At 41.8% G+C, this 27,909-nt stretch overlaps 1 protein-coding gene across 1 annotated transcript; it reads left to right on the forward strand.

The window, feature by feature from the left end:
• Nucleotides 1-1,171: 1,171 nt before the first annotated feature.
• RAB23 (RAB23, member RAS oncogene family) lies at nt 1,172-13,550 on the forward strand. Its single transcript, XM_019520517.1, has 7 exons — nt 1,172-1,553; nt 2,357-2,569; nt 3,836-3,921; nt 5,933-6,089; nt 9,060-9,142; nt 10,631-10,723; nt 11,565-13,550. The coding sequence occupies exons 2-7, from the start codon at nt 2,415-2,417 to the stop codon at nt 11,702-11,704; spliced, it is 714 nt and encodes a 237-aa protein (XP_019376062.1). The 5' UTR covers nt 1,172-1,553; nt 2,357-2,414; the 3' UTR covers nt 11,705-13,550.
• The last annotated feature ends 14,359 nt before the right edge of the window (nt 13,551-27,909 follow it).

Here is a 27,909-nt window from a genome sequence, read left to right on the forward strand (position 1 = left end):
CACTTCTCCCGCTCGCGGGGCCAGACGAGCCGGGCGGGCGGTGCGTGGTCGCGCCGCCCGCGGTTCTGAACCGGCCCCCGGAGGCGGCGCAGCGGGCGCCGTACAGCCTCGGGGAGGGGGCAGGGAGCGGGCTTCACCCAGCCCCTGTGGTTTGAGGGGGGGAACATAACCTGGCTGGTGGGGACGTGGAGCGCCGACCAGGCCCCACAGGAGTAAGGGAGGAAGGGAGTGTGATTTGGCCCCAACCAGGGTGGAGAAGGGCACGGTCTGGTCCTAGCCTGGCTTCTGGGTAGAAGAGGATGTGGCCTGGCTCCAACCCGGCACATGGGACCTGGGGTTTGGGAATTTGGCAGGACGGCCATATGAATAGCTACCACTCCCTTGCTACCAAATTTCCCAACCCATGGGGAGCCCACAGGCCAGATACAATTACTCTGCAGGCTGCATTTGGCCCATGGGTTGGAGGATGAGCAATTATTACTTATTCATTTGCTCCCTTCGCTTATTTAAAGTTTGGGGATGTAATATTTGTTAAGTTCAAGTCTGGCTTGAAGCTTGTTTATATACCTACATATATGTATTTGTATATGTATAAAATAATGCAGTCTCCTAAAATTGAGAGAGCATGAAAGCAATTGTGAATTAGTGTTATAACATTACAAAAACATTTGATAAAAAATTCTGCTTAGTGTGACAACGTGTATGATAACCAGTTCCATATAGTAACTTTTCTATATTACTTTGTATGCAAATATGTATCTTAAGTGATCCAAATGGAGCACAGATGTTGTACTAAACAAGTTTGAGAGGCCTGGGTTTTCAGTTGCTATGGTTCAAAGACATTATTAACTCCCAACAAATGTCATACCTTTTAGACTGCCTAGTGCTTTTAAGGAAGTTTAAGGACCTAGGTAACATGTTGAGAGATAAGTAAACTGTTTCAGTACCCAGCTTCTTGCAAAGATGAGGATAGTTTACTTCCTGGGGGGAAATGCCCTTCATGCAGGAATCAATTTATAAGCTGTATGGTTATAGACTCAATAAAGCTTATGAATTGAGTAGTCAGATATTTTCCAAAGAACTGGTATCCAAATACTGTCAACAGAGGTGAAAGAAATGCATGTAAAATTAGGTTCTGTTCCTGTTTTTTATTTAGATAAGTTTCAATGGATGCTTGGTGGGACATCAACAATGGGACTTGGTGCAATATCAACCATAAAAGCTAAAAACATCTCTTGTAACCAAAATGCAAAATTTTCCTGTTTACACAATCTGCTAAGATTATTTTTTTCCCTGTGAAATGAAGGAGTTTGAACTCATTATAGGCAGGCCTTAACTTGAAGGAAGAATTCTGCCACAAGGAGACAAAAAAAAATTAAGTCTTTGAAAATAAACAAGCACCAGTAACTTAAATGTATTTGACTATATATTTCAGATGTGTATTTCCAGGATTCAAAAGCGATACAATATAGAGTGTATATGCCAGCTAGGAGGTATGTCAAGTTGTTCAAGACTTAAAGTGAATCTAGTTTCATAAGCAGCTTATGGCACAGGTAACCATAGCAACATACATTAGTTCTATTTTTCACAGTTGTGAAATGCTAGAGTGGAAACAATACTAAACTTTTGTTTTCTTTTGCAGAAATAGAGAGGGGTGGGTAGCCATGTTAGTTTGAAGTCAGGCAGAAGGCAGGGCAAGATGGCATCTTAAAGGCTAGCTGGTTTAGGAAGGCATAAGCTTTCCTAGGCTACAGTTGATACTTGTTTAGATGCAATGAAAGCATCATCATATCTGATGATATAAGCTGTAGTGTGTGCAAGAAAACTTATGCCTTTCTAAATCAGTTAGTTTTCAAGGTGCCACCTTGCCCTGTCTTTTGCAAAAGTAGAGGATGCAAAGTGATGCCTTGTTATTACTGCCATATATTATTCATATCGTGTTTGCTTCTAAATTCCCAGAGATAGGAGCCCATTGTGGTCAGCCCTGTGTGACTGTATAATCCTTACCCTAACAAATTCACAGTCTAAACAGATAGACAAAAGAATTATTTTTGTCCTGATTTAACAGATTGAAAGCTGAAATGTGATTGTCCATGTCCTAGAAAAGATTTGCTATTCAAATGATTTACCAATAAACAATATAAGGTGTACATATGATTTTTAGAATTAATCTTCTAAATTAAATAGTCAAGTGAGAGAGATTTAATGACTTACCAAAGGTCACACAAGCAACTTGTGACACCTGGAAATTGAAGCAAGATCTTGTGAATCCCAGTCTAGTACCAAGCCACAAGACTATCCTCATTGCTTTTTGTTCACAGTAATTTTTCAAATATAATATTTACTTCCATTACAGAATTGGGACATAAAATTCAAGATCCTGAGGTAACTAAAGAATCTTCTCAGTTGCAAAGATGTTGGAGGAGGACATGGAGGTGGCCATCAAGGTGGTGGTAGTAGGAAATGGAGCAGTTGGGAAATCCAGTATGATTCAAAGATATTGCAAAGGAATTTTTACAAAAGACTACAAGAAAACCATTGGAGTAGATTTCTTGGAGAGACAAATTCAGTATGTATTAAATAGATGTTGTATTATTTCTTTTTCCTTTTTTCATTGCTGTTTTGAAGCTATGGGTTTATGAAGCTCTGGATCTCAAGGTTTAGTTCTCGGGCTAAACGTAAGGCATTCTATTTTGCATTCTTGCTTAAAAAGCTAAAAATGAGGTTAATTTATTAATTGAATCATTTTTTTTTACCCAAGAGCCAAATTTATAGTTGCAAATCTAATAGAAAAGGAAACTCAAAAGTACTCCTACATGGTAATTCTTCTAAAACGAACTACAGCACGTACTAAAAAAGTAATTATACTACATTTTCTGGCTGTTACACTATTGTGCAAACAGATGACATTTTATCATATTTAACAGAGAGAAAAACATTAAGATAATTCCCATATCTTCTTGTATATAACATGTGCCAGGATATAACACACACCTGGTTTCTGAAAGGCAGAATAAAGATAAAAAGATTTGTCCAGAGTTATGGCTGCATGTTGCTGGGACAGAACCTTATCTTCAGCTTGCTTACCCTCCCTTTCCTATGTAACTACAGCTGTAAACCTGTCTGTTGATAAAGACTGGTTTTCATGGATGGGTCTGTGATTTTGAAAAGAGCTAAAGAATTGTCAGAGCTGTGAAACAGGAAAAGAGCCATCAGAAACAGTTAGCAGATAGCAAAAATTTGCCCTAAAAAAGGTTAGACATTAAAAAGGAGAGACAATCATTAATACCTCTTGAGTGAAGAACAATGGATCATTAAATCAACTGGCTCTCTCAGCTGTCTGAAGAGTAATGTAACAGCTGCTACATTGTGAAGCAGGAACCAAAGCAGGGTGCTTCTATCCTAATCAGAAAACTAGCTTTCCTGCTTAATATATGTACCCCATTTGGGGGGGACTTTTTTTTGAGGGGGGGTTGTGTGTTGTGTATGAGGAAAATATGGTAAGCTGATAAAAAAAAAAAATGTTAACAGAGCAATGTCATGTTTTTCTTTTAGTAATGTTTTGATTCCTTTTAGGGAGAAGGATTTATAAGCCCATGACTGGAATTCCTTTTGTAACTTGTTTTTGCTCTTAAAATTTTTTCTGTAAAAGTGGAAATTAACCACCCTGATGTTGCACTAGATTATTGTGGCATTGCACTAGATAGGGAGGTGTGTGACAGTGCTTACTTCATTGACTTTGTCCAAACTCAGTGGAGTGCAAATATTAACAAAAATTGAATTTGGAGTCTCTCTCTCCAGTGCATTGATAAAACATTTATACCTTTTATTTCAGAGTTAATGATGAAGATGTGAGGCTGATGTTGTGGGACACAGCAGGTCAAGAGGAGTTTGATGCTATAACAAAGGCCTATTATAGAGGTAAGTACAGCTTTATAATTTGGTCTGTACTTTTTATAGATAATAAGAGAAAAACAATGTAGTTTACTTAATCTTTAAGTTTTCTTATTATTTGAGTAGTAGGGATACAAGTTTTTTAATGGCTATGTAAATCTGGTTTGGGTGCTATACTATTTCTTATTTTCAGATGAGGGGAAATGAGTGGTACTTAATGTGCCTTACTCATTTGCATGAGTAAGGGCTATATCTGCCTTAGCAATTTGGACTGCACTCTGGTAAGAAAAATACCAGCTTCAAAAGAAAGATCTTTTGGCAATGTTTACAGCTAAATGAGAGAGAATTAATTAATTGGTGTCTCCTTTCTTAAATAGTGAAAATGAAGCCTTATCAAGCTTTTACAGGTGTTTCTTACTGCCAAACTGCCTAAAAGCTTCTACTGAGACTTGGGAATAGTAAATTACATATGTATATAAAATCTCTCATTCAACCTGCAGGTATACTTTTTACCAATGGAAAACTTGCAACCATTGTTTTCCCCTGGAATGGGAAATGGTACATTACTGTCTTGATTAAAAGACTTTAAGTGCCAGAACCATGCATTTCCTCAGTAAGCTCCAAAATACAGCTGTTTTCAAATGAGCAAGTGAAATATTTATGTTTAGATGTGATGTGCAACATATACCTAAAATATGGAGGGCAGCTAGAGATCACAAGCCATCTTTGTTTTCATAGCTTGGGCCAGCACAGTCTATACACCATCTTTAAAATCTGCTGTGACAGATCAGTTCTTTTCTGTTATAGTTGGAAGGAAATAGGGATGGGGTCTTCTGAGAATTAGATCAGGAGATGAAAATGCCTTAAAAGAAGCTGGAGTCATGGAGGTTTTTGAACCCAAAACTGGGCATGGTAAGGCTCCCAGGGGGATGTGCCTGCTATGTAGAACTTCTGAACTCCAGAAGGATGTAAGATAGACGGATGGGTAACAAGACGGCAGGTAAAGTTCTAACTTGGCAAATGCAAAGCAGTGAGCATTGGAGAAAATAATCTGATCTTACAAGGCAATGTTGGCATGAGAACAAATAGGTTTAAACTGCTCAAGAATAAATTTAGGCTGGAAGTTAGACCAGAGTTCATAATTAGCACAATGACCAGAGTTCATAATTATTAGCACAGGTTTTCCAGCCTTCTAGTAGTAGAGGGTGCAAAACATCCAAATGCTTTTAAAATGAAGCGTGATATATTTTTTAAAGGAATTATATAGTATGATGGCTATGATAGGAGACTGGACTTGACCTAGAAGGTCTGTTGTTTCCATGGGACATGAATCATTAAGTGTGTACATATTTTTGCTCAGCGTTAAGAAGGCTTTTTGCTGATGGCATTGGGATCCCAGATGAGACTCAGTTAAGATTTTATCACCACAGTAGCAACAGTATACCTGGCACTGTGCACAAAAGTTAGTAAATATTCCTCTACAGCATCCTGATAGACTAAATGTGAATTAGAATTTGAATAATTATTCTGAAGAGTGTTTAAAGTATTAACTCTGAAATTTAAGAAAGGCTGAAAGTGTTAACTTTTTGAACCAAAATCTCTTCCAAGCTCTCCAAACCAAATTTCTACTGAACAATTTCACCTAACTTCGTAAATTAAAATTTATGATCCCAAAAGCAGATTGCTAACTGACAATGTGAAACACTTGTAAATATATTAAAGACTATGTAGGTACTTATTTGCATTCACTCTCTGCATGGTGGTCCTGTACTAGTGAACATCACCTAAGACCCCTTCTTTCTCTGACTGCTGGAGTAGCTTAGAGGGTATCAGAATAGCAATTATTTTGAAAATTGGCAATAATGACTACACAAAACCTCCAGTTAGTCTCCCTTTTGGTGCTCCTTATCAGTTTGACACAATCCAATAATTAAAGTTTTTGTCCTTCTGAAGTAGAGAGAAAAATCTCCAAATACCTTTTCATAGGCTTGTTTTTATTCCTGTCCATTAGTTGTGTAATTGCCTTGTCTGTTTTTAGGAGCCCAGGCTTGTGTTCTTGTGTTCTCAACCACTGATAGAGAGTCTTTTGAAGCAATCCCCACCTGGAAGGAAAAAGTGGTGACTGAAGTTGGAGACATCCCCACAGTGCTTGTACAAAATAAGATTGATCTTCTGGATGATTCTTGTATAAAGAAGTAGGAGTTTCACCATGTTGTTTGAAAGCAGTGAAGTCTCTTTTGTATACTTACTTCTAGAATGGAAATCTATAGTGAAAACTTGGAATTATATTAACTTAAACGTATATTAACTAAAGTTCCAAACCAAGAGACTAAATCTGAAAATATGTACAAATAATCCTATGCAGAAGTAACACATAATAATCCTATGCATAAACATTGTGCCACTCCCAGGAGTAAAGTTACTTATGTGTGTAAATGTATGTGGATCTTTGTAAATAATCTGGTTGGGTCACATGACATAACCTTATTTTGTGGGCAGGAAACTGAAAGGACTCTCTCTGTGGTCCAGATATTACAATCTTGGTTTTAGACCAACCAGATTATATAATCTAGTTTCACTAGCAAGTGTTTAAGTGGTTAAATGGATGTGCTTATTAGGGGTGTGCAAAGTGGGCCATATTCGATTTGGATTCGGTCCGATTCGGGGGACAGTGATTCAGTTCGCTGATTCGGATCACCGTCCTGATTCAGTTCGGCCAAATCTGAACCTGAAGATTCAATTCTGACTCGGAGACTCAGCGATTTGGCCATAGATGCAGCTTTATATGTTTCTTTCTATATATCTCAAGGTGCCAGGTGCGGCTTATAAATGCTGAGATGGTGGGGCAGATGGAGCATCCCACAGGAGGGGTGGGGGGGTCCCCATGTGCACTTCCAGTCCACTTCTGAGTCCACTGCTGAGCACACAGGGATCCCCGTGCCACCCCAGCTTGGTGATCAGCCGTGGGGGGACCCCAGGTGTCCCCCCAAATCCAGGAGGCACCAGTCGCTGAGCTGGAGGGGAGGGGACCCCTGCGCGTTCTGCTGCTGGACCTGGAACTGCTTCTGGTCCACTTCCAGGTCCACCACAAAGCATGCTGGGGACCCCCCTGCATTCCCATAGGATGCTCCATCCGCCCCACCATCTCCGTGTTCCCAAGCCATCTGATACCTTGAGTTATGTAGAAAAAACTTATAAAGCTTTGTCTATGTCCGAATTGTCAAATCATCAAAGTCTTCTGATTCAATTCGGAGAGATTAATGGGTGTCCTGATTCGATTCAGAGATTCGGCCACTGAATTGGGCTGATTCTCCTCCTAATCAAATCAGCACCCAAAGCTTCATACAACCCTAATGCTTATGTACAATATCTTCTTACATACAACACACCCCTTTTTCCCAAATATCAGCCCACCCAAAATTGAGTTGTACGTACTGAGCAGAGAAGCTAATTTTTGACTGGGATGGAAGCACCCTGTTTTGATTTCTTCTCCACAGTGAGCAATTGTTGCATTACTCTTCAGGTAGCTGAGGGAGGCAGTTGACTTAATGACTCACTGTTCTTCACTCCAGAGGTATTAATGATCGTCTCTCCTCTTTAATGGTCTTGATGTTCCACTAAGCAACCTAACCTTTCTTAGGGCAAGTTTTCTGTCTGCTAGCTGTCCCTGTCCACTCCCTGTCCACTTTCTTGCTGTTTCATAGCTCTGAAAACTCTTTCGACCTTTCCAAAATCATAGAACTACCCATGAAGAACAGTCTTCAGCAGCAACTAGGTATTCAGCTGATTAAGCAGGAAAGGGAAGGTGAGTGGAGTGCATATTAGGTTCTATCCCTGCTCTTTACAGCCATAATGCTGGAAGAATCTTTTCTTCATTCTGCCTTTCAAAAACCAGATGTATATTACATTCTGGGGCATGTTGTATGCAAGAAAATACATTAATTGTTCTTTTTTTTTTAAATTCTCTTCCATTTTTGTAATTGTTCTTTATGCTCGTGCTTTATCAGAATACAATTCTGTAGTGTAAAATATTTATAATACATTATTATCCACAAACACAAACTCTTGTTTCTTCAGTCCCTGTTCCCTGCTCTTTCCCCCATAGAATCCATTGTCACTTCATATTCTGTTGAACTCTGTCCCTCAAGCTAGGCTCATTCTTGCGGTAATCAGACTCTGAAATCCTGACTCAGTCCCTCACAGCATTTATTTCCTCCACACCAGTTCATACCACTTTGCTCAGTAGTGTAACTAGAGGTGGGCAAGAGGGGTGCTAGCCTTGGGCACCAACTTAGGACAGGCATCAGAATCTTCCCCCACCCCCATGGAGTCTTTGTTCTGCCAGCAAGAGCAGCCCCACAGCATTGCTCTTGCAGCCACAGATGAAGTACGGACATTTCAATGCTGCTGCTTTAAAAATAAGAGCTGGGGTGGGGAGAGCCTGTAGCAGCAGCAGCAGTTTTGGGCAAGACACCTACACGCTCCTGCCCACCCCCTGGTTCTTGGAACCACGGACCCCCTCCCACCCACCGTCTGTCCCATACAGTTTGCCCAGAGTGCAAACCCTGCTTGTTATGCCACTGTCCGTGCTTAATCATTATACTGGTAATACTTTCGTTTCTCTTTCTTTCATTTTCTTTTTCAAACATGTTCACCCCTTTTCTTCTAAAAGGCCATCCTTCTTCAGCAGGTACCTTATGTCTTTTCCCTTTTACCTGTAAACTCACTAAACATACCATCAACTATCGTATCAGATTCTTTTTCTTTACGTCTTTGTTTCTCTTAAGTCTGGTGTTCCCCTTCTCTACTCTGTTAAAACATGCCTAAGAATTGCCTCAACTCTCTCTCCATGATGTGCTAATTCTTATTCAGGTTCTCCTAATATCCTGTATTGTGCAGTGGTAACCACTTTCCCTCTGCCTTTTCTAATATCCATTTTGCTGTCCTCTGAGGTATTTTTATACAGAATCAAAATAATCAAACTTCTACCATAACAGGAAAATCATACAAAACATCTCATTGCTAAAGAAAAAATGTGAAACAAAGATCAAATGCCTTTTCACTGTTTCAATGTTCTTATACCTTTTTTGGCTACTTTAAAGGATACTGTGAGTAGCATTGATACATGTTAAAAATTGGCATTTACAAGTCTTTCTCTTATGCAGTGAAGAGGCAGAGGCATTGGCAAAAAAGTTAAAGTTAAGATTCTACCGAGCATCAGTGAAAGAGGATCTAAATGTAACTGAAGGTAAGAGATGTGGCAAGAGTAGGACTGTCCTCTGTTGTATAGAATGGAATTGCACATCAATGTAACATGGGAACTAAACTATCAGTGTTTGATTCTTACAGGGTTTCAGTTTGGCTGTAATTTTCAGACTGTAAATATACTAGGGGTGACTTCTTAAACTTAACTAATATCATTTGAGATAATTAGATGCTTTTTTCTCTTTTTTTTTCTTCCACACAAAGGTAGGAGTAACATTTTCAAAGGTGTTTAACTCATTTGAACCCCTTAAACCTCTTGACTGTAAATGAGAAGGTGGGGGGTTGGTTAAGAAAAAACCTTATGTAGAATGAATGTTAAAGACGGAGAAGAGCGTTTTAGGCTAAAAAGCAACACCAGCACAATATCAAATGATACTGGCTATGAACAAATTTAGATTGAAAATTAGAAGACTTGCATTTATTTGAGGGGTGAGATTTGGGAATGGTCTTCCAAGCAAATAATTGCTTTTTAAGAATAAACTCAATAAGTTTATGGAAGGAATGGTATGGTAGGATAGGAAGTTCTTAGTTCAACCCTCAGTTTGTGTGATATGTAAGATCAAGCATTTGCATTCCCCTTATTAGGGTATAAAGGTAGTTCTTTTGCGGTGTGGTAGGTACCTGACAATTGCATGTTTCAGGGCTTTTGCTGGTCACTTGCAGGGACCAAGAAGATTTTTTTCACTTTCACAAATGCTTTATTGATTTCTGTGATTTTGTTTTGGATTTTTTTTGTTGTGGTTTTTTTTCTTGGTTTGGGATTTTCTTTGGGGTGGGGGGAGTCATCTTCCTTTGAAGCACTGGACATTAACCAGAGGTAAGGGTGTGGATTTTGACTGGGGTCTACTTGTGCTTCTGTCAGTACTTACGGATTCCTAGATAGAGGGTCTGGTTTTTCCTCTCAGAATCAAACTGAATGCTGAATATGGGATTAGGAAAGGAAAGGATTTTTTTTCCAGGTCAGACTGCCAAGGATCTATATGGATTTTGCATTTCTCTGTATTGTAGGATGTGGTGCTCTCCCTAATGTTGTTTGAGCATATATTAACCAATCAATAGCTTCTCTCCTGTTGCAGTGCCAGGACACTGGGACTGCCTTAGCCTCCTCTGCTTTTATCTGTGGCCTTCTGCAAGGTGTTCTTGCATATTTGTACCTTGTATGTGAGAGTTTGGAGTGAGCAGTTTCTAGGAATCTAGATAAATGGTTGCCTGTTGTTTCTGGGACGGGGTTTAGTGGCCCCACGTAAGTTTAAAAATCCACTTCATGTGTACTTTACTAAACACATTACTTACTACAAGTGCATACTGCTGTGCTTTGTGTCAAATCAGCTGCTTATAGAGCTCAGATTTGTTATCAAGCCAAATTTGTAATACTAGAGTTGATGGACTGAACCTGAGATGAAACTTTCATAGGTATCTGTGTGGAGATCCCTCACTTTGTACCCTGACATGGCTCTCTTTGGCATTTCAGTTTTTAAATATTTGGCTGAAAAGTATCTTCAGAGGCTCAAACAACAAACAACTGAAGATCCAGAACTAGTACATACAAGCAGTAACAAAATTGGTAAGTTTGCAATAAACTGGTTAGACTGTATTTTCTGTTGATAGAGCCTCCTATTAATTACTGGAAGGTTTTGATCCAACACTCTAAATGCAAATTGAATCACTAATTGTCATATTCTTAACATAGTCCCTATAATTCTTTATTAAATTACTTCATGATCCCATTATGATTTATGATAGTCAAGCTAATGTACCTGAGATGTTAGTTAGTATTATTTTAACTATCCTTTTAATCTAATTCCTGTGAACAAACATTGTGTAAAGACTTGAAAATGGATGTTTCCTTGTTGCCTGCTTTTTTTAATGTCATTAGTATGAGTCATGCTGGTGCAGATGTACAGGATAGTAACAGTGAAAAGATCTGGCATTTAATGAGAAGGACTTTGTAGACTTTGTATTTTGCAAGGAAACACTGAACTTCTGTTGCTCTTCAAAGCACTGCTGAGTCAGTTGATTTTGTTTCTTTCTTAAAGCCCTTCTTTTTACATACTGTTTTTCCTCTATTTATTTCAACAAATTTTCTAATTCAAAAACTCTGTCTTGTTTGTTTTACTCAACTAAGCATAGCCTTGTTGTGACGTGAGTAGCATCTCAGTATGTATTAAACCTTACAATGGCATGTATTTAACTTCAGCTGGCTCTAATACAGAAACTTAGCATATTGAACTCCTTGCAGCAAGTGGACACACTGGAATAAGCAGAAACTATATTCAAGAATTACAGATTGAATTTGAGATGTATTACTAGCATTAGTAAATGTTTTGGCTTCAAGTTCATTATGTTGTACTGCAAAGATATAAAGAGATTCATAAAAGTATTTTTTTTGTCTTGAAATTGTATAGGTGTTTTTAACACAGCTGGTGGAAGTCACTCTGGCCAGAATACTAGCACACTTAATGGTGGAGATGTCATCAACCTTAGACCAAACAAACAGAGGACGAAGAAAAACAGAAGTCCTTTTAGCAACTGCAGCATACCTTAGAACCACTGTGGATGAGGAAAAGAATGACAGTTCATGGGATGAAGCTGTGCAATTAAATAAGGAATACAGCCAGCTATAGTGGTTTTTTATCAGTGCTCTAGCAAACCTTGCACCTACAGGATCCTTGACAGATGGTGGATTTAAATAAATTGTGGTTGCAATGTTTCTTCAGTAAGTCGAGTGAGACCCCTGGTGGCAAAAAAATAGAACCAATGTTGCCCCTGTGCACCTCTTTAAATTAGATAAGCTTTTCCTGTTTGAAGGAATGATGTACAAAGCTATGTGATAGGTGTTGCTGAATTGTAACGCACACTAAAATATAAGCATAATGCTTACAAGTATTGGTACAGACCATAATATTGTGGCCCAAGGTAAAGTAGCTTCTTTCCAACTAAATTTACCAACACATTTGTTAGAAGACTGTTGATTAATCAGGACCCTTAAAAATAAAATGAGGTGCAAGAAGGAGATATGCTTCTTATGTCAGACTATACCGATAGGGTTTTGGCAGTTTTTTTTCTGTGCAATATAATTGTATAATGTATGAATGTTAACTAAGGTGTGCATATAGGTACAAAATGTTTGAGCTAAACAGAGAGGAAACAGTATCTGATGAGTTGTAGGGGACCAGGTAATTTTCTTAATGAGCACCCTTAAAACTAACTTTTGGTTCTTTAAAAATGTGCATTTCAAATGAGGCTTTCCAAAGCAGTAGTGTTAAGATTTAACACGCTATACTTTGGGCCTGAAAGCTTCAATTAAAAAAAATGTGTGGTGCCAAAACATTTTTTCTTCTTAACTGATGCTGTACTACAGATATTTTGGAAAAGTGTTTGTTTTTCTTAGTCTTAGCAGGATAAACAGCAAGGGTCTCTGATTCTTATATATTCAGTTGGAAGCCCTTAAATAATTTCACTTGTGCTTCAGTTCAGAAATAGATTGCTGGCAGTCGGTATGTTCCTACAGCATCAGCTCTGAGACTTGTTGAACTTGAGGAACAGTTTCAATAAAATACTAGGCTCTAGTAAGAAATTTGGATCTAGCAAATTGGAGCTGATTATTAAATCCAATTAATAGACTCAGATTTATATTGCTGGTTAAATCTAATCTGTAAGATCAGGGGTAAGGGATAACATTTTCAGAAGTGTTTAAGTCCCATATTTCAGAAGTCATTTAGGAGCCTAAATCTAATGGGAAGTTAATGGTAGTTAAGCTCCTAAATCATTAAGGTGCTTTAATAAAAAGTTACACAAGATAGCTTTTATTTACCAAAAACATAAATTTTCCATTCTCCAAGAGCATGCATTTTTTAAAAAATATCCATTTTGTTTACATGTTTTTGTATGGTATTGTATCATTTTAATCTTTAGGATTTCTCTAACAAAGGTCTGTCAGCAGTAAATGCAAATATTCTACTTTAAGAAATTTGGAATTGTAATAGTTTCTAAATAGCTGTAGTAGAGTGCAAATGACTTGGCCTTCTTTATTTTGGAGGATGAATATTTCATTCTATGAATTCATATAAGTTTAAAATGTTTCATTTTAAGATCTTGAGCATGAGAGCTGATGTACTTTTGTCCTACCATATGTGGGCAAGAGAAGCGTGTATGTGGGAGGGTGATAATTTTTCATAAACACTAAATCAGAACGTTTCTGTTGTATTTTAACATATTGACTTCCTATGAAGTACCTGGATTTTTTGGCAGGCTGTTATGGCATCTCCCATTGCTGGCAATGAGATGTGCATCAAGGTACTCAATCCTCTCTGCTATTGCAACAAAAATGTTTCATCACAGCATTTCCTACATACCCTGTTCAATAAAGGCCTTTATTTTTAACAAGTGCATTTAATTGATGTATGGATATGTACATGGGGCCAAATTGTGCCTGTCTTGGCTTGTAAGATAAGCCGGATTTGGTAAGGAAAGGAATGACTATTGTAAATAATGGGGCACATCTTAATATTTCAGGATTTAAGATAGAAGTACGCGTGCAGGATTTTTCAAACTTTTTAACATGGACAATTTTAAATGATGCTGGTAGTCTAAAGTTTTACATTTTTTAAAACAAAATCTGTTTGTAACTTCAGTTTTTGCCTTGTTTAACTGTGTAAAAAGTACTTAAAATAAGAGCCTTTAGGACACAAAGTTGCCATTTGTACACTGGTACTTAAAGTCTGTCATCATAACCACTATTTTCAGGACTGAAAACTCGATAACTTCTGTTCAAGGCTGAAATTTGACAGGCCTACTCAGTATGAGAAGCTGAAATTTAGTATTTGCATGCTTGAAGTTAAGTGTGCAAGTGTTCACAGGATGGAGTAGTAGTGTTTCTTTCCTACCCCTCAATCTAAAGTGGCTTTCTATTTTTATATTTCTAGAAGACATTCTCCAGAGATGCAGGATATAACACATTAGCATGAATCAGGATGGTAGTTTACTGTACATATATACTAATTAAAAATAATTTATTTTTTAATGATTTGAACATGCAGATATGCAGCAACTGACTTCCATATAGCAGAGTTCCTTACGCACTCATTTAACTTCTCATACAAAATAAGTTTCTGACTTTTGGATGAAAAATCGGAATAAGCCCTTAGCATCTGTACATGCGATTTGTACACATGATTAACTTTAATGTGGATTAGCATTACCAGAAAATAGTGAATCCTCATTTAAAATTATTCTTGAAGACAACAAACTTAGACCAAACTTATTCTTGAAGACAACAAACTTATTCACCAAACTTAGATATGTAGAACTGATAAGAAAATGCTATACTTGGTACATCTCATTGTGACTTTGTAGAACAGGATGTTGCCCTTTTATATTTACAAACAGCAGTAATCCTGTATGCTGTACTATGAGCAATAAAGGCATTTATACACATGCTTGCCCCCCAGCACTTTGCTGCAATGGATACATTTGTATAAACAACAAAATGCACATCAGCCCTGAGAAAATGGCAGCAGTGTGCTTTTGAATTAAAACACATCGAATGTGTTTTAGTTTAAAAGTACACTGCTGCCATTTTCTCAGGGCAGACGTGTATTTTGCCATTTATACAAATGCAAACGATGCAGGCCTGGACACATCAGCTTGCATGTGGAGCAGACTCAATTAACTGAGTCTGCTCTGACATGCTGGATTTCTGGCAAGTCTGAGCAAATATATGTGTATAAATGCCGTTAAGTGCTCCCATCTTAGCAAAGGAAGTTGTGTTTTGTTGGTACAGTGAAATGTAGGCAAACTGCTCACCTCTCTGTATTGGGTAGTCTAACTGGACCTTATCAAAACCGTTTATGCTATCAACTGAAGTGTCTCCTTACAAGGAAAGCCTCAGTAATTAGTTGGGCCTTAGCTAAGTGAGTATTCATTAAACTAGTATTTACACTAAAGCAGTAGTTTAAGCATCTTCCATTATTTCATTGTATCCATTCAATGAATGGGCTTGTTTCTCTCAGTAAGGTCTGCCTTTTTAATGAGCCTTTTAAACAATGGTACCATTTGATGCAGAGTAGGATGGCTATGTTTAATTTTCCATTGGAAATAACAAAGCTCAGAGTTTGAAGTTTAGTTACTTTTAAGATCTCTTTTGGTTAATCTATCTTGCATCTTGTAAAGTCTGTAACTTTAAGGCAGTTTTGAAGCTTTCTAATTTTCAGTGCTTCTTTAAAGGCAAAACTTACACTTTCAGTCGCAATGTGCATCACCATATTGTCAAGCTGATTTCCTGTTTTGTTTTTGTTTACACTTAAGGTAAATTGTCTTTACTCTTTATAATTAGCAATTAGGATACAGCTGATATTACAGGATAGCGGGCTTGTGTCACTTCTGTAGATATCTTTATAATAAAGGGAATTGAGCTGCTGAACACATTGTAGTGCTTAGAACTTGTGCTTGTATGCAGTGCATAATGCTCAATGAACGTGCACTTTGAATGTATTAATTCATCAGTTAAAGCTGGTAGCTATCAGTTAATGAGTAATACGAGACTTCATTATTTGCACTGGTATGCCTGCTTGTGGGTATTCAAGCTTACAACTACATAAGAAACAAGCTTATTGGATTCCACTGACAATTCCTGAAATCACATTAAATTTCTAAATGTTGTCATATTTTGTTGGCCAAAATAGTTGACGTATGACTAGTGTTCAGTAAAATGAAGTGCAACCATGGTCCACTTAGCCTGCTTGGCTCCATCAAATTACATTGTTATAGTGCTTTAAGGAAAATCACTTCTACAGATTTTCAAATATTCTGAATGAAGGAGGCTTCTAAAATCAAACTATAGTCTCTAATGCCAAATAGGTATTTTAGTTACAACAAAGTTAAACAGCAATAAGAATTAACAGTGTGCCACAAAAATAGCAAATTTGACTTCACACACTGTTCTATGAGAGTAAGGGAAAATGCTTTAAACAATTCGAATTCCAATAAATTCTGTTAAATAGGAGCAGAGAGACAGTGACCTTAAAGCCACGTGAATCTTGTAAGGTAGAAAAAAGGTCTCAGTCTCAGGAGTGTATCATCTCTCTTTTGAGATAAGCATTTAGAAGGCTGCTGACTAAAGGCTTTAAAAACAAAAAATGGTTTCATTTGGACCAAATGGAATATTGCTTTCATTGCTACAATAACAACCCATTGGTATTTAAGTGACTTAGATGAGCTGAAAATTTCTGTGAATTGGAATAGTAAAAACATTGTATAAAACTGTTCTATCATTGTCGTATACTTACATGTAATATCATACTTATTTTTTTTAGAAATTCATGTCAACGTGACTTACACTTAATCCCTAAACAAGTGGAAAAATAAATGTTTCAACATGAATGCCTGGTATATGCTCCTTTTTATAAATGCTAATTTTCATAGATTTCATAGACATTAGGGCTGGAAGGGACCTCAGAAGATTAAGTCCAGTCCCCTGTCCCAGGGACAGGAAGTCAGCTAGGGTCAAAGGATCCCAGCAAAATATGCGTCCAAACATTTCTTAAGTGTCCAGAGTAGATGCTTGCACCAGCTCTGGAGGGAGAGTATTCCAGGCCTTGGGGGCTCGGACAGTAAAGTTTTTCCTTATGTCCAGCCTAAAACAGTCTTGGAGGAGTTTATGACAGTTGGACCTTGTCATCCCTTGGGGCGCTCTGGTGAACGGGCATTCCCCCAGATCCTGATGCACACCCCTTATGTACTTACAGGCAGCCACCAGGTCAGCCAGGAGCCTGCACCTTTCCAGGCTGAAGAGTCCCATGGCTCTCAGCCTCTTTTCATAAGACCTGTTCTCTTGCCCTCTGATCATGTGCATATTCTTCACAGTAAGGGTTGCCAGAATCTGGAATGGGCTTCCAAGAGAGGTGGTGCTTTCCCCTACCGTGGGGGTCTTAAAGAGGAGACCAGACAAGCACCTTAGGGTCATCTGACCCCAGCGCTCTTTCCTGCCCAGGGCAGGGGGTTGGACTCGATGACCTACTGAGGTCCATCCTGACCCTAATACCTATGAATCATGTGTGGCTAAAGACGGTGGGAGGATGACATCTTGAGATTTGCTTGAGAAGCATCTATGGATGCAAGCCAGAGTTTTATTCACTTTACCAGCTGTGACATCGCATTGGTGGCTTATGTTCATCTTGTGGTAAATCATGACCTCCAAGTCCCTTTTGGCCATAGTGCTAGTGAGCATAGCACTGCTGAGCCTATAAGCGTGATGCATGGGTTTTTTTCTCCGGTGGAGTACCTTGCATTTATCTGTATTGAATGTCATCAGGTTTTTATCCACCCACTTTCTAAGCCTATCAAGGTCAGCCTGGATTACCAGCCTATCCTCAGGTGTGGACGCTCTACCCCAAAGTTTGGTGTCATTGGTGAACTTGGCCAGTCCACTTATGACATCAGTGCCCACATCGTTAATAAAGACATTGAAGAGTATGGGTCCAAGGACAGAGCTTTGGGGGACACCACTGGTCATAGAGTGCCATGATGATTCATTTCCATCAACTACCACTCTCTGGGTCCAACTTCGGAGCCAATTCCCAAGGCAACTGTGATGTAGCCAAAGCCACAGTTGGCCAATTTTTCCATGAGGAGATCATGAGACACCAAATCAAACACTTTTTTTAAGTCCAGATATATGATGTCAATCTCATATAACGTCAACCTTGTCCAGGTGGTATGTGATCTGGTCATAGAAGGAAATGAGATTTGCGGGTAGGTCTTGCCTGACCAAAAACCTGTGCTGGCTGTCCCTCAGGATGTTGCCATCAGCCGGCTTGTCTAGAATGGTCTCTTTAATATTTTTGTCCAAAATCTTTCCAGGGGTTGAAGTCAAGCTGATAGGCCTGTAGTTCCCCGGATCTACTTCCCTTTCTTTATTGAAGATGGGCACCACATTGGCCTTCTTCCAATCTCTGGATACTTCACCTGAGTGCCACAAGTGCTCTAATATCCTTCCAGTGGCTGGGCTATGATGCTTGCCAGCTTAAGTACTCTGGGGTGCAAGCTGTCAGGACCAGCTCACTTGAAGGTGCCCAGCCTCTCAAGGTGTTCCTTTATAAGGATGGGTATAAATTCACCCTCATCCTGGCCATCCCGCATCATGTTAGGCAGGGCAGTCCCTTTGGTCTGGTGAAAAACTGGTACACAGTACCCATTAAGCAGGTTGGCTTTTTCCTGGGTGTCGGTTGTCAGTTGTCCCATTTGGTTTAGCAGGGGTCCAAAGTTACCCTTGCTTTTCTTCTGACTCCCCACATAGCTGAAAAAGGACTTTTTTATTGTCCTTGATATGTGTAGCCAGCTGGAATTTGTTTGCAGCCTTGGCTTCCCTGGTTCGCTTTCTGCAGGTGCAGACCAGTGCAGAATACTCCTTTGTGGTGTTTCCTGTCTTCCATCCTTTATAAGCCTCTCTTTTTAGACGTAGGAAGTCCACAAGTTCCCTCCTTTAGTCTGTTTTAAACAATATTACCTGTTTCAGAACATCTTGTCTTTAAAGCAGGTTGCCCCCTCTGTGGTTATATTTATTCAATAAGGTATTAAATTGCTAGAAATTGTTATTTCCTCATATAACTAAGTTTTCATCTTCTTAACAGTCTCCTATGAAACAATGCCTCCAAATCTTGGTGCAACTATTTTCTAACTATTATGCTGTTACAGCTGGGTCAGAGGTGACATTTATTTCTAACTACTTCAGAATTAACAAGTTTAGGGGGGAATCCAATAGAAACACCATCTCTGACCTCCTTGTGCTTGATTTTTTTCCTGGGCTTCACGTACTTCTACTCTTTGTGGTTGGCTCTTGACTTTAAGGTGATTAAAAGTCTGTTAGTCTGAGATTACGTGGTCTACAATAGGGCTGTCCAGCTGGCAGTTTACAGGCTGCACACAGTCTCCAAGGGTTTGATCTGTGGTCCCTGGGCTACCAGGGCATTTTTACATGTTCTGGGATGTGGCGCCAGGTACTTTAATTAGTGAGCCATGCTAATTAAAAGCTTGCGTGTCATGTGTTTCATATTCATCCCTGTGCTGAAAAAATGGTGGTGAGGTGCTTTGAACTAAAGATCATCGAACATGTTTTATTTCAAAGCACCCCACTGCCATTTTTTCAGCACAGGGACACTGATGCATGTAACACAAGGCGGCTGGAGCACATCAATTTCCACGCTCAGGCAGACTCAATTAATCAAGTCTGCTCCAACGCACTGGATTTCCAAAGCATAGGAGCAGGCTCCCCACATGTTTGCGGGAGCCCCCAGTACAGACACCACTCCCTCCATCACTTTCCTATTCCTGCTGCTAAGGTCTCTGGGCTCCCCAATCCTCCTCTAACTTCTGCTACCTGTCCCTACCCTGGGGGCCTGTCCCTTCCCCTTCCCAGGGGGCTGAGACAACCTGCAACCAGGGAGGGGGCACTTAGGAGGACCTGGGGACCCAATGTGTTGTAGTACAGGTGAGGGGAGGGTGGGGGAGGATATGGCATGATGCAGCAGGGGAGAGTGGTTATGTGAAGTGGTGTGGTGCAGAGCAGTAGTGGAGGGTCATGATAGTGTCAGGGAACAGCGGCCCCAAGGTCACGGTGGGCCGAGGGTTTCGGTACGAAACAGGCTGGATTAGTGGCGAGGAGTCTGAGCGGTACGGGACTCGGGCGGTTTCAAATAAAGTGATTTTATTTACTTACGCTACTGGAGCGTAGGCAGAGAAGCTTGCTTCGGTTACAGTTAGATAACAAACGACAAAGGGGTCTGTTGGCCCACAGGGTTCTCGAGCTGAGCCCTTGCTTTCTAGCCCGGAGGCTAGGTGCGGCTGCCCAACTCGATAGTCCCAGGGCTGGTCAACAGCTCATTAATCGGGAGACGAACAACGAACTGTAACGTGAAGAATGGTGTGACGCCAGTCCAAAGTGGACGAAACGGGTGGTCGTTAAGATGCCGAAGTTGATGTGGAAGTCGGAGTTACAACGTCATAGCCAGTGGTCGAGATGCGGGATTGTGGTCAAGGTCGAAGCCGGAAATTAGTTCGTTAGCCAGAGATCAATACGGAATAATCAGATCAAGACGAATCGAATAAATCGCAAAATCGTAGCTGTGAAGAGATTAGTGGGCCCAAAGCCCTCCTGAGGAGCAGTCCCTGCAGCCACAGCCTCTGCTCTCAGGATCGGGTCGATCTCTCCCTGTGAGACAGTCTCTGCTAAAGCAGTATATGTTGAACAGGTCGAGCGTGGTCTCCCCCCTGAGGAGCAGTCCCTGCGAATAGCAGCCTCTGCTCTCAGGGTTCAGACAGGAGACCAGTGGGCTTAAAGCCCTCCTGAGGAGCAGTCCCTGTCAGGCCAGCCTCTGCTCTCAGGATGGATCTTCCCTGTCAGCACTGCTGTCAGAACCAAAGAAGCTTTCTCTCATTCTCCCTTTTGCTAAAAAAAAAAAAAAAACCCTTTGGGAGGGGCCTCCAAGTCTTTTATGACAACTGGGTAGCCAATCAGGTTGTCTTCTCTAAAGAAATTTCTAGTCCGATTACATCATGCAGTCTGTAGACTGAGCATGCGTCTGGTCAGATTACTTCATCTGCTGAGCAGAACTGAGCATGCATGTTGCTACAAAACTAGGTCAGTTGTGACTGACAAGCCAAGGGTCGCACAGGGGGCACATGCTGGGCATGCTGTGGAATTTTCCATAGCCCTTGCCTGCTTGTCTGCGCATGATCAAACTTAACTCTTGTGTTGCCAGCATACATTCAAAATTTGGTCCGGACAGATAGTGATGCAGCAGGTGGGGCCCACATGGGACAGCATGTGGCCGCAGGCCCTCAGCCACTCAGAAGTTGAACAGTTTTGATCTACATGGTGGAGGTTTACATTACCATTTTGGATTAACAGGTCTTTGACTGATTTTTCTCTCATCTAAAAGGTAAAAAAAAGTTAAGAAAAACAGACCAACAAGGCCTTGCATTTTCTGGAAGAACTGAAAAGGACTCAGCCCCAACTAGATCATCCCAGCCAAAGATCTGTCTAGCCAGGTCTTGAAAACCTCCAAAAATGGAGGTTCCACCATCTCTCTAGGTAACCTGTTACTAGTAAAAAAATTCTTCCTCATATCTAACCTAAACTTCCCTTGCTACAACTTGCGACCATTGCTTCTTGTTCTGTCATCTGCCACCACTAACAGTGTAGCTCCAGCTTCTTTTGAACCCCGCTTCAGGTAGTTGAAGGCTGCTATTAAATCCCACCTCAGTCTTCTCTTCTCTAGACGAAATAAGCCCAGTTCCCTCAGCCTCTCCTCATAAGTCACGTGCCCCAGTGCCCACATCATTTTTGTTGCCATCCGCTGGACTCTCTTCAAGTTGTCTACATCCTTTCTGTAGTTGGGGGGAAGGGGCAGAGGGGGAGGGGCAAAAACTGAACACAGTACTCCAGGTGTGGCCTCAGTAGTGGTGAACCAATGGGAATAATCACTTCCTTTGACCTGCTGGAAACACGCATATCAGTGCAGTCCAGGATGCCATTAGCCTTCTTGGCAACAAGGGCACACTGTTGGCTCATATTCAGCTTATTGTCCACTGTATCCTTTTCTGCAGAGCTGCTGCCGAACCAGTCAGCCCCCAGCCTGTACTGGTGCATGGGATTCCATCCTAAGTGCAGGACTTTGTACTTGTCCTTGTTGAACCTCATGAGATTCCTTTTGGCCCAATCTTCCAATTTATCTAGGTCACTCTGAATCCTAGCCCTACCCTCCAGTGTATCTACTGCTCCCCTCATCTTGGTGTCATCTGCAAAGTTGCTGAAGGTGCAGTCTATGCCATCTTCCAGGTCGTTGAACAAAACCAGCCCCAGGACCGACCCCTGGGGCACTCCACTTGATACCGGCTGCCAAGTAGACACTGAACAATTGATTACTACTCTCTGAACCCACTGCTCCAGCCTGTTTTCTATCCACCTTACAATCCATTCATCCAGCCAATATTTCCTTACCTTGCCTACAAGAATATTGTGGGAGACCATATCAAAAGCCTTGCTAAAATCAAGGTATCCCACATCCACGGGTCTACCTGCATCCACAGAGCCAGTCATCTTGTCATAGAAGGCAATTTGGTTGGTCAGGCATGACGTTTCCTTGGTGAATCCATGTTGACTGTTCCATCACCTTCTTCTCCATGTGCTTAGAAATGGATTAATTGAGAACCTGCTTCATGATTTTTCCAGGGACTGAGGTGAGGTTGACTGGTCTGTAGTTCCCTAAACCCTCCTTTTTCCCTTTCTTAAATATGGGCACTATATTTGCCTTTTTCCAGTCATCTGGGGCCTCCCCTGATCACCATGAGTTTTCAAAGATGATGGCCAGTGGCTCTGTAGTCACATCAGCCAAGTCCCTCAATACCCTTGGCTGCATCCCATCTGGCCCCATGGACTTGTATATGTGCAGCATTTCTAAATGGTCCCTAACCTGTTCTTTCACCACTGTTGGCTGTTGACCTCCTCCCCAAACTGTCCTGAAGACTGAGGTGAAAAAGGCACTGCCTTTTCTACATCCTCTGTCACTAGGTTGCCTCCCCCATTCAGGAAGGGACCCATATTTTCCCCGATTCTCCTCTTGCTACCAACATACTTGTAGAAACTTACCCTTCTTGTTGCCTTCACATCCCTTGCTAGCTGCAACTCCAGTTGCACTTTGGCCTTCCTGACTTCACCCTTGCATGCCTGAGCAATGCTCTTATACTCCTCACTACTTATTTGTCCAAGTTTCCATTCCTTATAGACTTCCTTTTTAAGATTTATTTTAATGAAGAGTTCCATGCTAAGTCAAGCTGGCCTACTGCCATACTTACTAGTCTTCCTGTGCATTGGGATGATTTGTTCCTGCACTCTCAGTAAAGCTTCTTTCAAGTACATCCAGCTCTCCTGGACTCCTCTCCCTTTCAGACTGGCTTCCCAGAGGATCCTGCCCTGAGTTTGCTGAGTGAGTCAAAGTCTGCTTTTCTGAAGTCTAGCCAGGTCTTGAAACTTTTTTTTTTTAACTTTTTTTTCTTACTTTTTTTGTTTAAAAGATTTTCCCAGCTCTGCTGCCCTCCCCTGGGCCCTCTGGAGTGCAGCATATGCGACCTGGAGCAGCAGCACACAGAGGGGCCAGACATGGAAGCTGCCTGCTGCTGCAAGCTCTGCACTGCCCTAGTCACACTTCCCCTGTGTGCACAGGGACAGTGTGGGCAGCAGTGCAGGGTTATGCCCCTCGCTGCTGCCCCTGCCTGCAGGGGAAGTGTGGCCATGGCAACAGGGAGCTCAGAGCAGTAGGCAGGTTTTTTTCACTTCCCTGCTGTGTCCTGCCACACCAGGTTCAACACGTTGGTCTGCAGAGGCAGCAGGAGAGGGCAGCATGGTTGGGGAACATCGCTGGCACCTGCTGCCTCCCCAGAGCCTGGGGCCAGGGCTGAGGCTGGGAGGCAGCTGGGGCTGTTTGCAGCCTCCCACCTGTAGCTGGCCCAGGCTCTGGGTAGCTGCTGCCAGCCACAGATCCTGGGCTGCTTACAGCAGGGCTTGCAGCCTCTCAGCCACCTGCTGGGAGCAGCCCGGGCTCCACAGCTATCAGTAGCTACCCAGAACCTGGGCAGGCTGAAGCTGGGAGGCTGCAAACAGCTGCTGCCTCCCTGCCCAGGCTGCTTGGAGCAGGGCTTGTAGCCTCCCAGCTGTCTGGTGGGAAAAGCCTGGGCTTCATGGCTGGCAGCAGCTGTCTAGAGCCCAGGCTGGTGGTGGCATGCTGAGCAAAATGGCCTCACGTGCCATGCTCAGCACACGTCTGGGGGTTGCCGACCCTTGCACTAGGTATTTGAAGAAAGCCTCAACCAGCACTTCCTCCTGGTCTGCTGGTCTATAGCAAACACCTACCAGAACATCACCCTTGTTGCTCTCCTTTCTAACCTTAACCCAGAGACTTTCAGCAGGCCTATCTCCAGCTTCCTACTGGAGCTCTGAGCAAGCACATGGCTCTTTTATATAAATTACAACTCCTCCTCCTCTTCTTCCCTGCCTATCCTTCCTGAACAATTTGTACCCATCCATGATAGTGCTCCCACTAAGTCCCTGTTATTCCAATCATGTCATAGTGCTGTGACTGGGCAAGGACTTCCAGTTCTTCCTGCTTGTTTCTGAGGCTTCATGCGTTCGTGTAAAGGCACCTGAGGTACCTAGTTGATTGCCCTGATTTCTCAGCACCTCCCTTGGTGCCCCTTCTTGCTTGCTCTTCCTCCAGGTCCCCTACTTCCCCACTTACCTCAGGGTTTTGGTCTCTATCCCCCAGCAAACCTAGTTTAAAGCCCTTCATAGGTTAGCGAGCCTGTCTGTGAAGACGGGGGCCGGGTCAATGTGGCACACAGGGAAATGAGAGTGAATCTGGGACTGTACAGATACACGGTGCCGCAGTGGGTGGGGGGGTGTCCACATGGGTATATGATGATACAGCAGAGAGGAATACCCAAATGGCAGCAATAGGAGCATTCACAGAGCCTGGAAACCTGTGGTTTGCCCTGGTACAGCCAATGCAGCATATCTGGCCCTCATTGGTGTGGCCAGTGGGGCGTGTGGCCCCTAGTCACTCGTAAATTGGACAGTTTAGTCTAGTAGGCACTTGTGTAAGAAATGGGGGAACTATATTTTAGCTTCCCATGCACGCAGGGCCATAAGCCTTTATTCCTTACTCCCCAGGAAAATGTCCTGACTGCCTGGAGCCAGAGGGAATGTAGCTCTCTGAGATGATCACTGCTTTTGAAGGGAGGAGCCTTGGGATTCTTGTCCCCAGTGCTGTTTCTACATTTTGTATTTAATAGTCATTGCATAAACCAGATAGAAAACAGTGGGATAGATAGCACCTGCCCCATCAAGGTAGAAAGGTTTTACAATGAAGGGGCAGAAACCAAAACCCAGAGCCTCCATAGTCCGTTCCAGGGCAGCGCCCTTTTCACCGAGACAGCCCGGAAGGAAATCTATCTCAGGTAGCCAGTCTAATCTTGGCTGGTGGGTAGTTGTAATATAGCCAAGAGGACATTAGATTATCAACAGGAAAACAGGGTGTTAAGATAACAAAGGATATAAAGTAAAATATAGCATACGGCAAGTAACCTGAAACAAAGTGGCAAAGAATATAAGGAAAGAAATGCATCTAGGGTGGGTAACAAGAGAATGGAAATTTGTTGATTAGAAGCAATTTGAAATAATTGGCATTAATGAAACCTGGTGGGCCAATTCACATGACTATAGTGTTTAGAAGATTACATTGGGTGAAGGGGTATGTGGGCAGGTGCCATTAAACAGTAAAGACGGTATTACTTGTTTTAAAGTTTGCAGTAACTGAGAACTGCAGGATCTTAAATACACGTGGACCATTACATTAACTAAAAAAGCGCAGGAAAGGGTACTATGGGGGTTTGCTACCTACAACATGTAGTTCTGATATTAAGTTTAGGAAGTATGGGACAAACACTAGAAAGCTGGCTAATATACTAGTAACCTAGTAAATCAAGCATTTTCATTGCATCTAATACAATCTTATTTGTAGTGTGATGTATGGTCTCTGTGAACAAAACCACGAACTGTGTGTTATACCTGATAAGTGCAGTTAAATGAGTTGTTTTATATTTCATTCCTCTCAAAAAACTATTATTTTTTATTTAGAGAAGATTGTACAAGTTTTGTTACAAATGTATTTTTAATAGCTGCCATGAAGGACAAAGATCAAGCATAAGATGAATTATGACCAGTAAGACCTCTGTGTGTGAGCAGACCCAAGGCATTTTCACCAACGTAACTGTGTTCTGAAGTGAGAGAACTGGGAATAAGCCTGGGTGATGCAGAATAGCGTTATTGTTGGAGTCTGCCTTTGCAGAGCCCCCACTCCAGTCAAACAGAAGGGAGAAAGAACTCTGCAGTTTCTTGTTAAAAGTAACAGGTAGCCACAACTCAGTAACAGATAGCCACAACTTTTGGGCTGCAGCAAAATCTATATTCTTTTGGAATTGAGTTTTTTCTAATCCAGGTCTAAACATTTTAATTTCTCACAAAAGTTGCTTTGGAAAGCCCACTCTTGGCACTCCTATAATCAGTCCCACTCCCTTGGACTTTAGCTGCCTGAAACTTAATATTCTCTCTCTTTTTAGTGGTGCTGAAATGGACAAAAATATCAATTTCTGGCAGCAGTTGCTGGGGCTTTTAGAGTCTACAGTTGGGGGGGCCTAGCTGCCACATAGCTGCACCAGAGTTGCAGATACAAGAAGCCTATGCCAGCAATTCCTGTTCTGCAGCAACAGCCTGGATGCTCCAAAACTGTCCGCACTGCTCAATACAATAACATGTAGTGTAGAGATATCCAAGTTAACTTTAAATGAGATAGAGCTCCACATAAGCTAGTTCACCCTGTGCTACTGCAGTTAGACTGCTTTGCAGGTATCTGTGCAGTGCACCAGAATACATTATAGACATTTCTTGAAAGCCCTGCCCCTAGCTGGGGTATCTCAAGGCTTCCAGTTTCCCTGCAGTGAAGCCAAGGACCCAGGCACTGAGGTATGTCAACATCACAGTGGCAGTGAATCCTAGCTACAGCAACTCCATATACACCCCAACCTCCCACTCCTACTCACATGCTGCGAACTTGGAAACAGCCAGTGAGGTTGCTTCAGGTTGTGCTCTGCAGTTAGTTGAGACCTCAATCTCCCATGTGCTTGAGAACAGCCATTGGGGATGATCCAGGGCTGGTCTTACAGGTGGATGACCACCCAAGGCACTGTAGTCAGGGGGTGCCCCACACACTTGTGCGTGTGCACACGCACGCACACACGTGAGCAGTCCATGCTCATAGCAGCAGTCCCCCCTTGCCCTGGGCAGGAGGAGCAGTGCCCAGCTCAGCCCACTCCCATCTCCAACCACTGCTCAGGAGGAGCCAGGGCAGGCACATGCAGGTGAGGTGGTGCCTGCTCCAGTCTGTCTGCCTTACTCCCACACAGCACCAGTGGTAACTGCCTACAGGGAAGCAAGTCTCCCAGTCCACCTCAGCCGGGGCTTTATTTCTGAAACTCACCAATGTTACTACTTACTTAAATGCAAAGAAAGGCTGCCAAAATACAAGCTGGCCCTGGACCCAGCTTCAGAGGTATATTCCCCAATTTGAAGGGTAAGTAGGAAAAGGTGGGCAGCACCTCCTCAGGATCAGGCAGGCTGGGACATGCTACTGTCATAGTGCAGTTCAGAAGTCCTGAGATCATTTTTCTCCCCTGCTCCTAGGTCTGCAGCAGGGAGCTCATAAAGCGCAAAAGCACTGTTTCTTTACTGGAGAGCTGAGCCATGTCTGGAACCAAGGCTCCTATTTCTGTAGAAGCGTTGGTTCCAGACATGACTCAGGTCCCCAGTAAGGAGCTGACCCAACAGTATTTTTGTATTTGACTAACTGGAATTTGTTGGAAAGCCTCATCCAGCTCTACCCATTTTGTTTGATAGTTAACCTTTGGCTAGAGCTTGGTATTAAGCAGACAAGTGTGGGACTGGGCAGATTTTTTTTATATATATGTAAGAGCAAGGCTCTTATAAATAAATTAATAAAAGAGCCTTGTTCTCAAAATGGAAGCACCAATGACAGAAGTGAAATACGTGGTTGTTTTGTTCAAAATATGGCTCATATTCCACTTCGGCATAACTAAAAGCAACTCACATTGACTTCATAAGAGAGCAGCAACTGCTGCCATCAA

This window comes from Gavialis gangeticus, unplaced genomic scaffold, assembly GCF_001723915.1.
Source record: "Gavialis gangeticus isolate Ggan-Ray unplaced genomic scaffold, GavGan_comp1, whole genome shotgun sequence".
Classification (NCBI taxonomy): Eukaryota; Metazoa; Chordata; order Crocodylia; family Gavialidae; genus Gavialis; species Gavialis gangeticus.

Bases quoted from the DNA above. Each gene is read 5' to 3' on its own strand.
- RAB23 (XM_019520517.1), top strand. From the start codon at position 2,415: ATGTTGGAGGAGGACATGGAGGTGGCCATCAAGGTGGTGGTAGTAGGA. The intron at 3,922-5,932 runs GTAAGTACAGCT...GTCTGTTTTTAG, and splicing joins AACAAAGGCCTATTATAGAG to GAGCCCAGGCTTGTGTTCTT. The intron at 9,143-10,630 runs GTAAGAGATGTG...TTGGCATTTCAG, and splicing joins GGATCTAAATGTAACTGAAG to TTTTTAAATATTTGGCTGAA.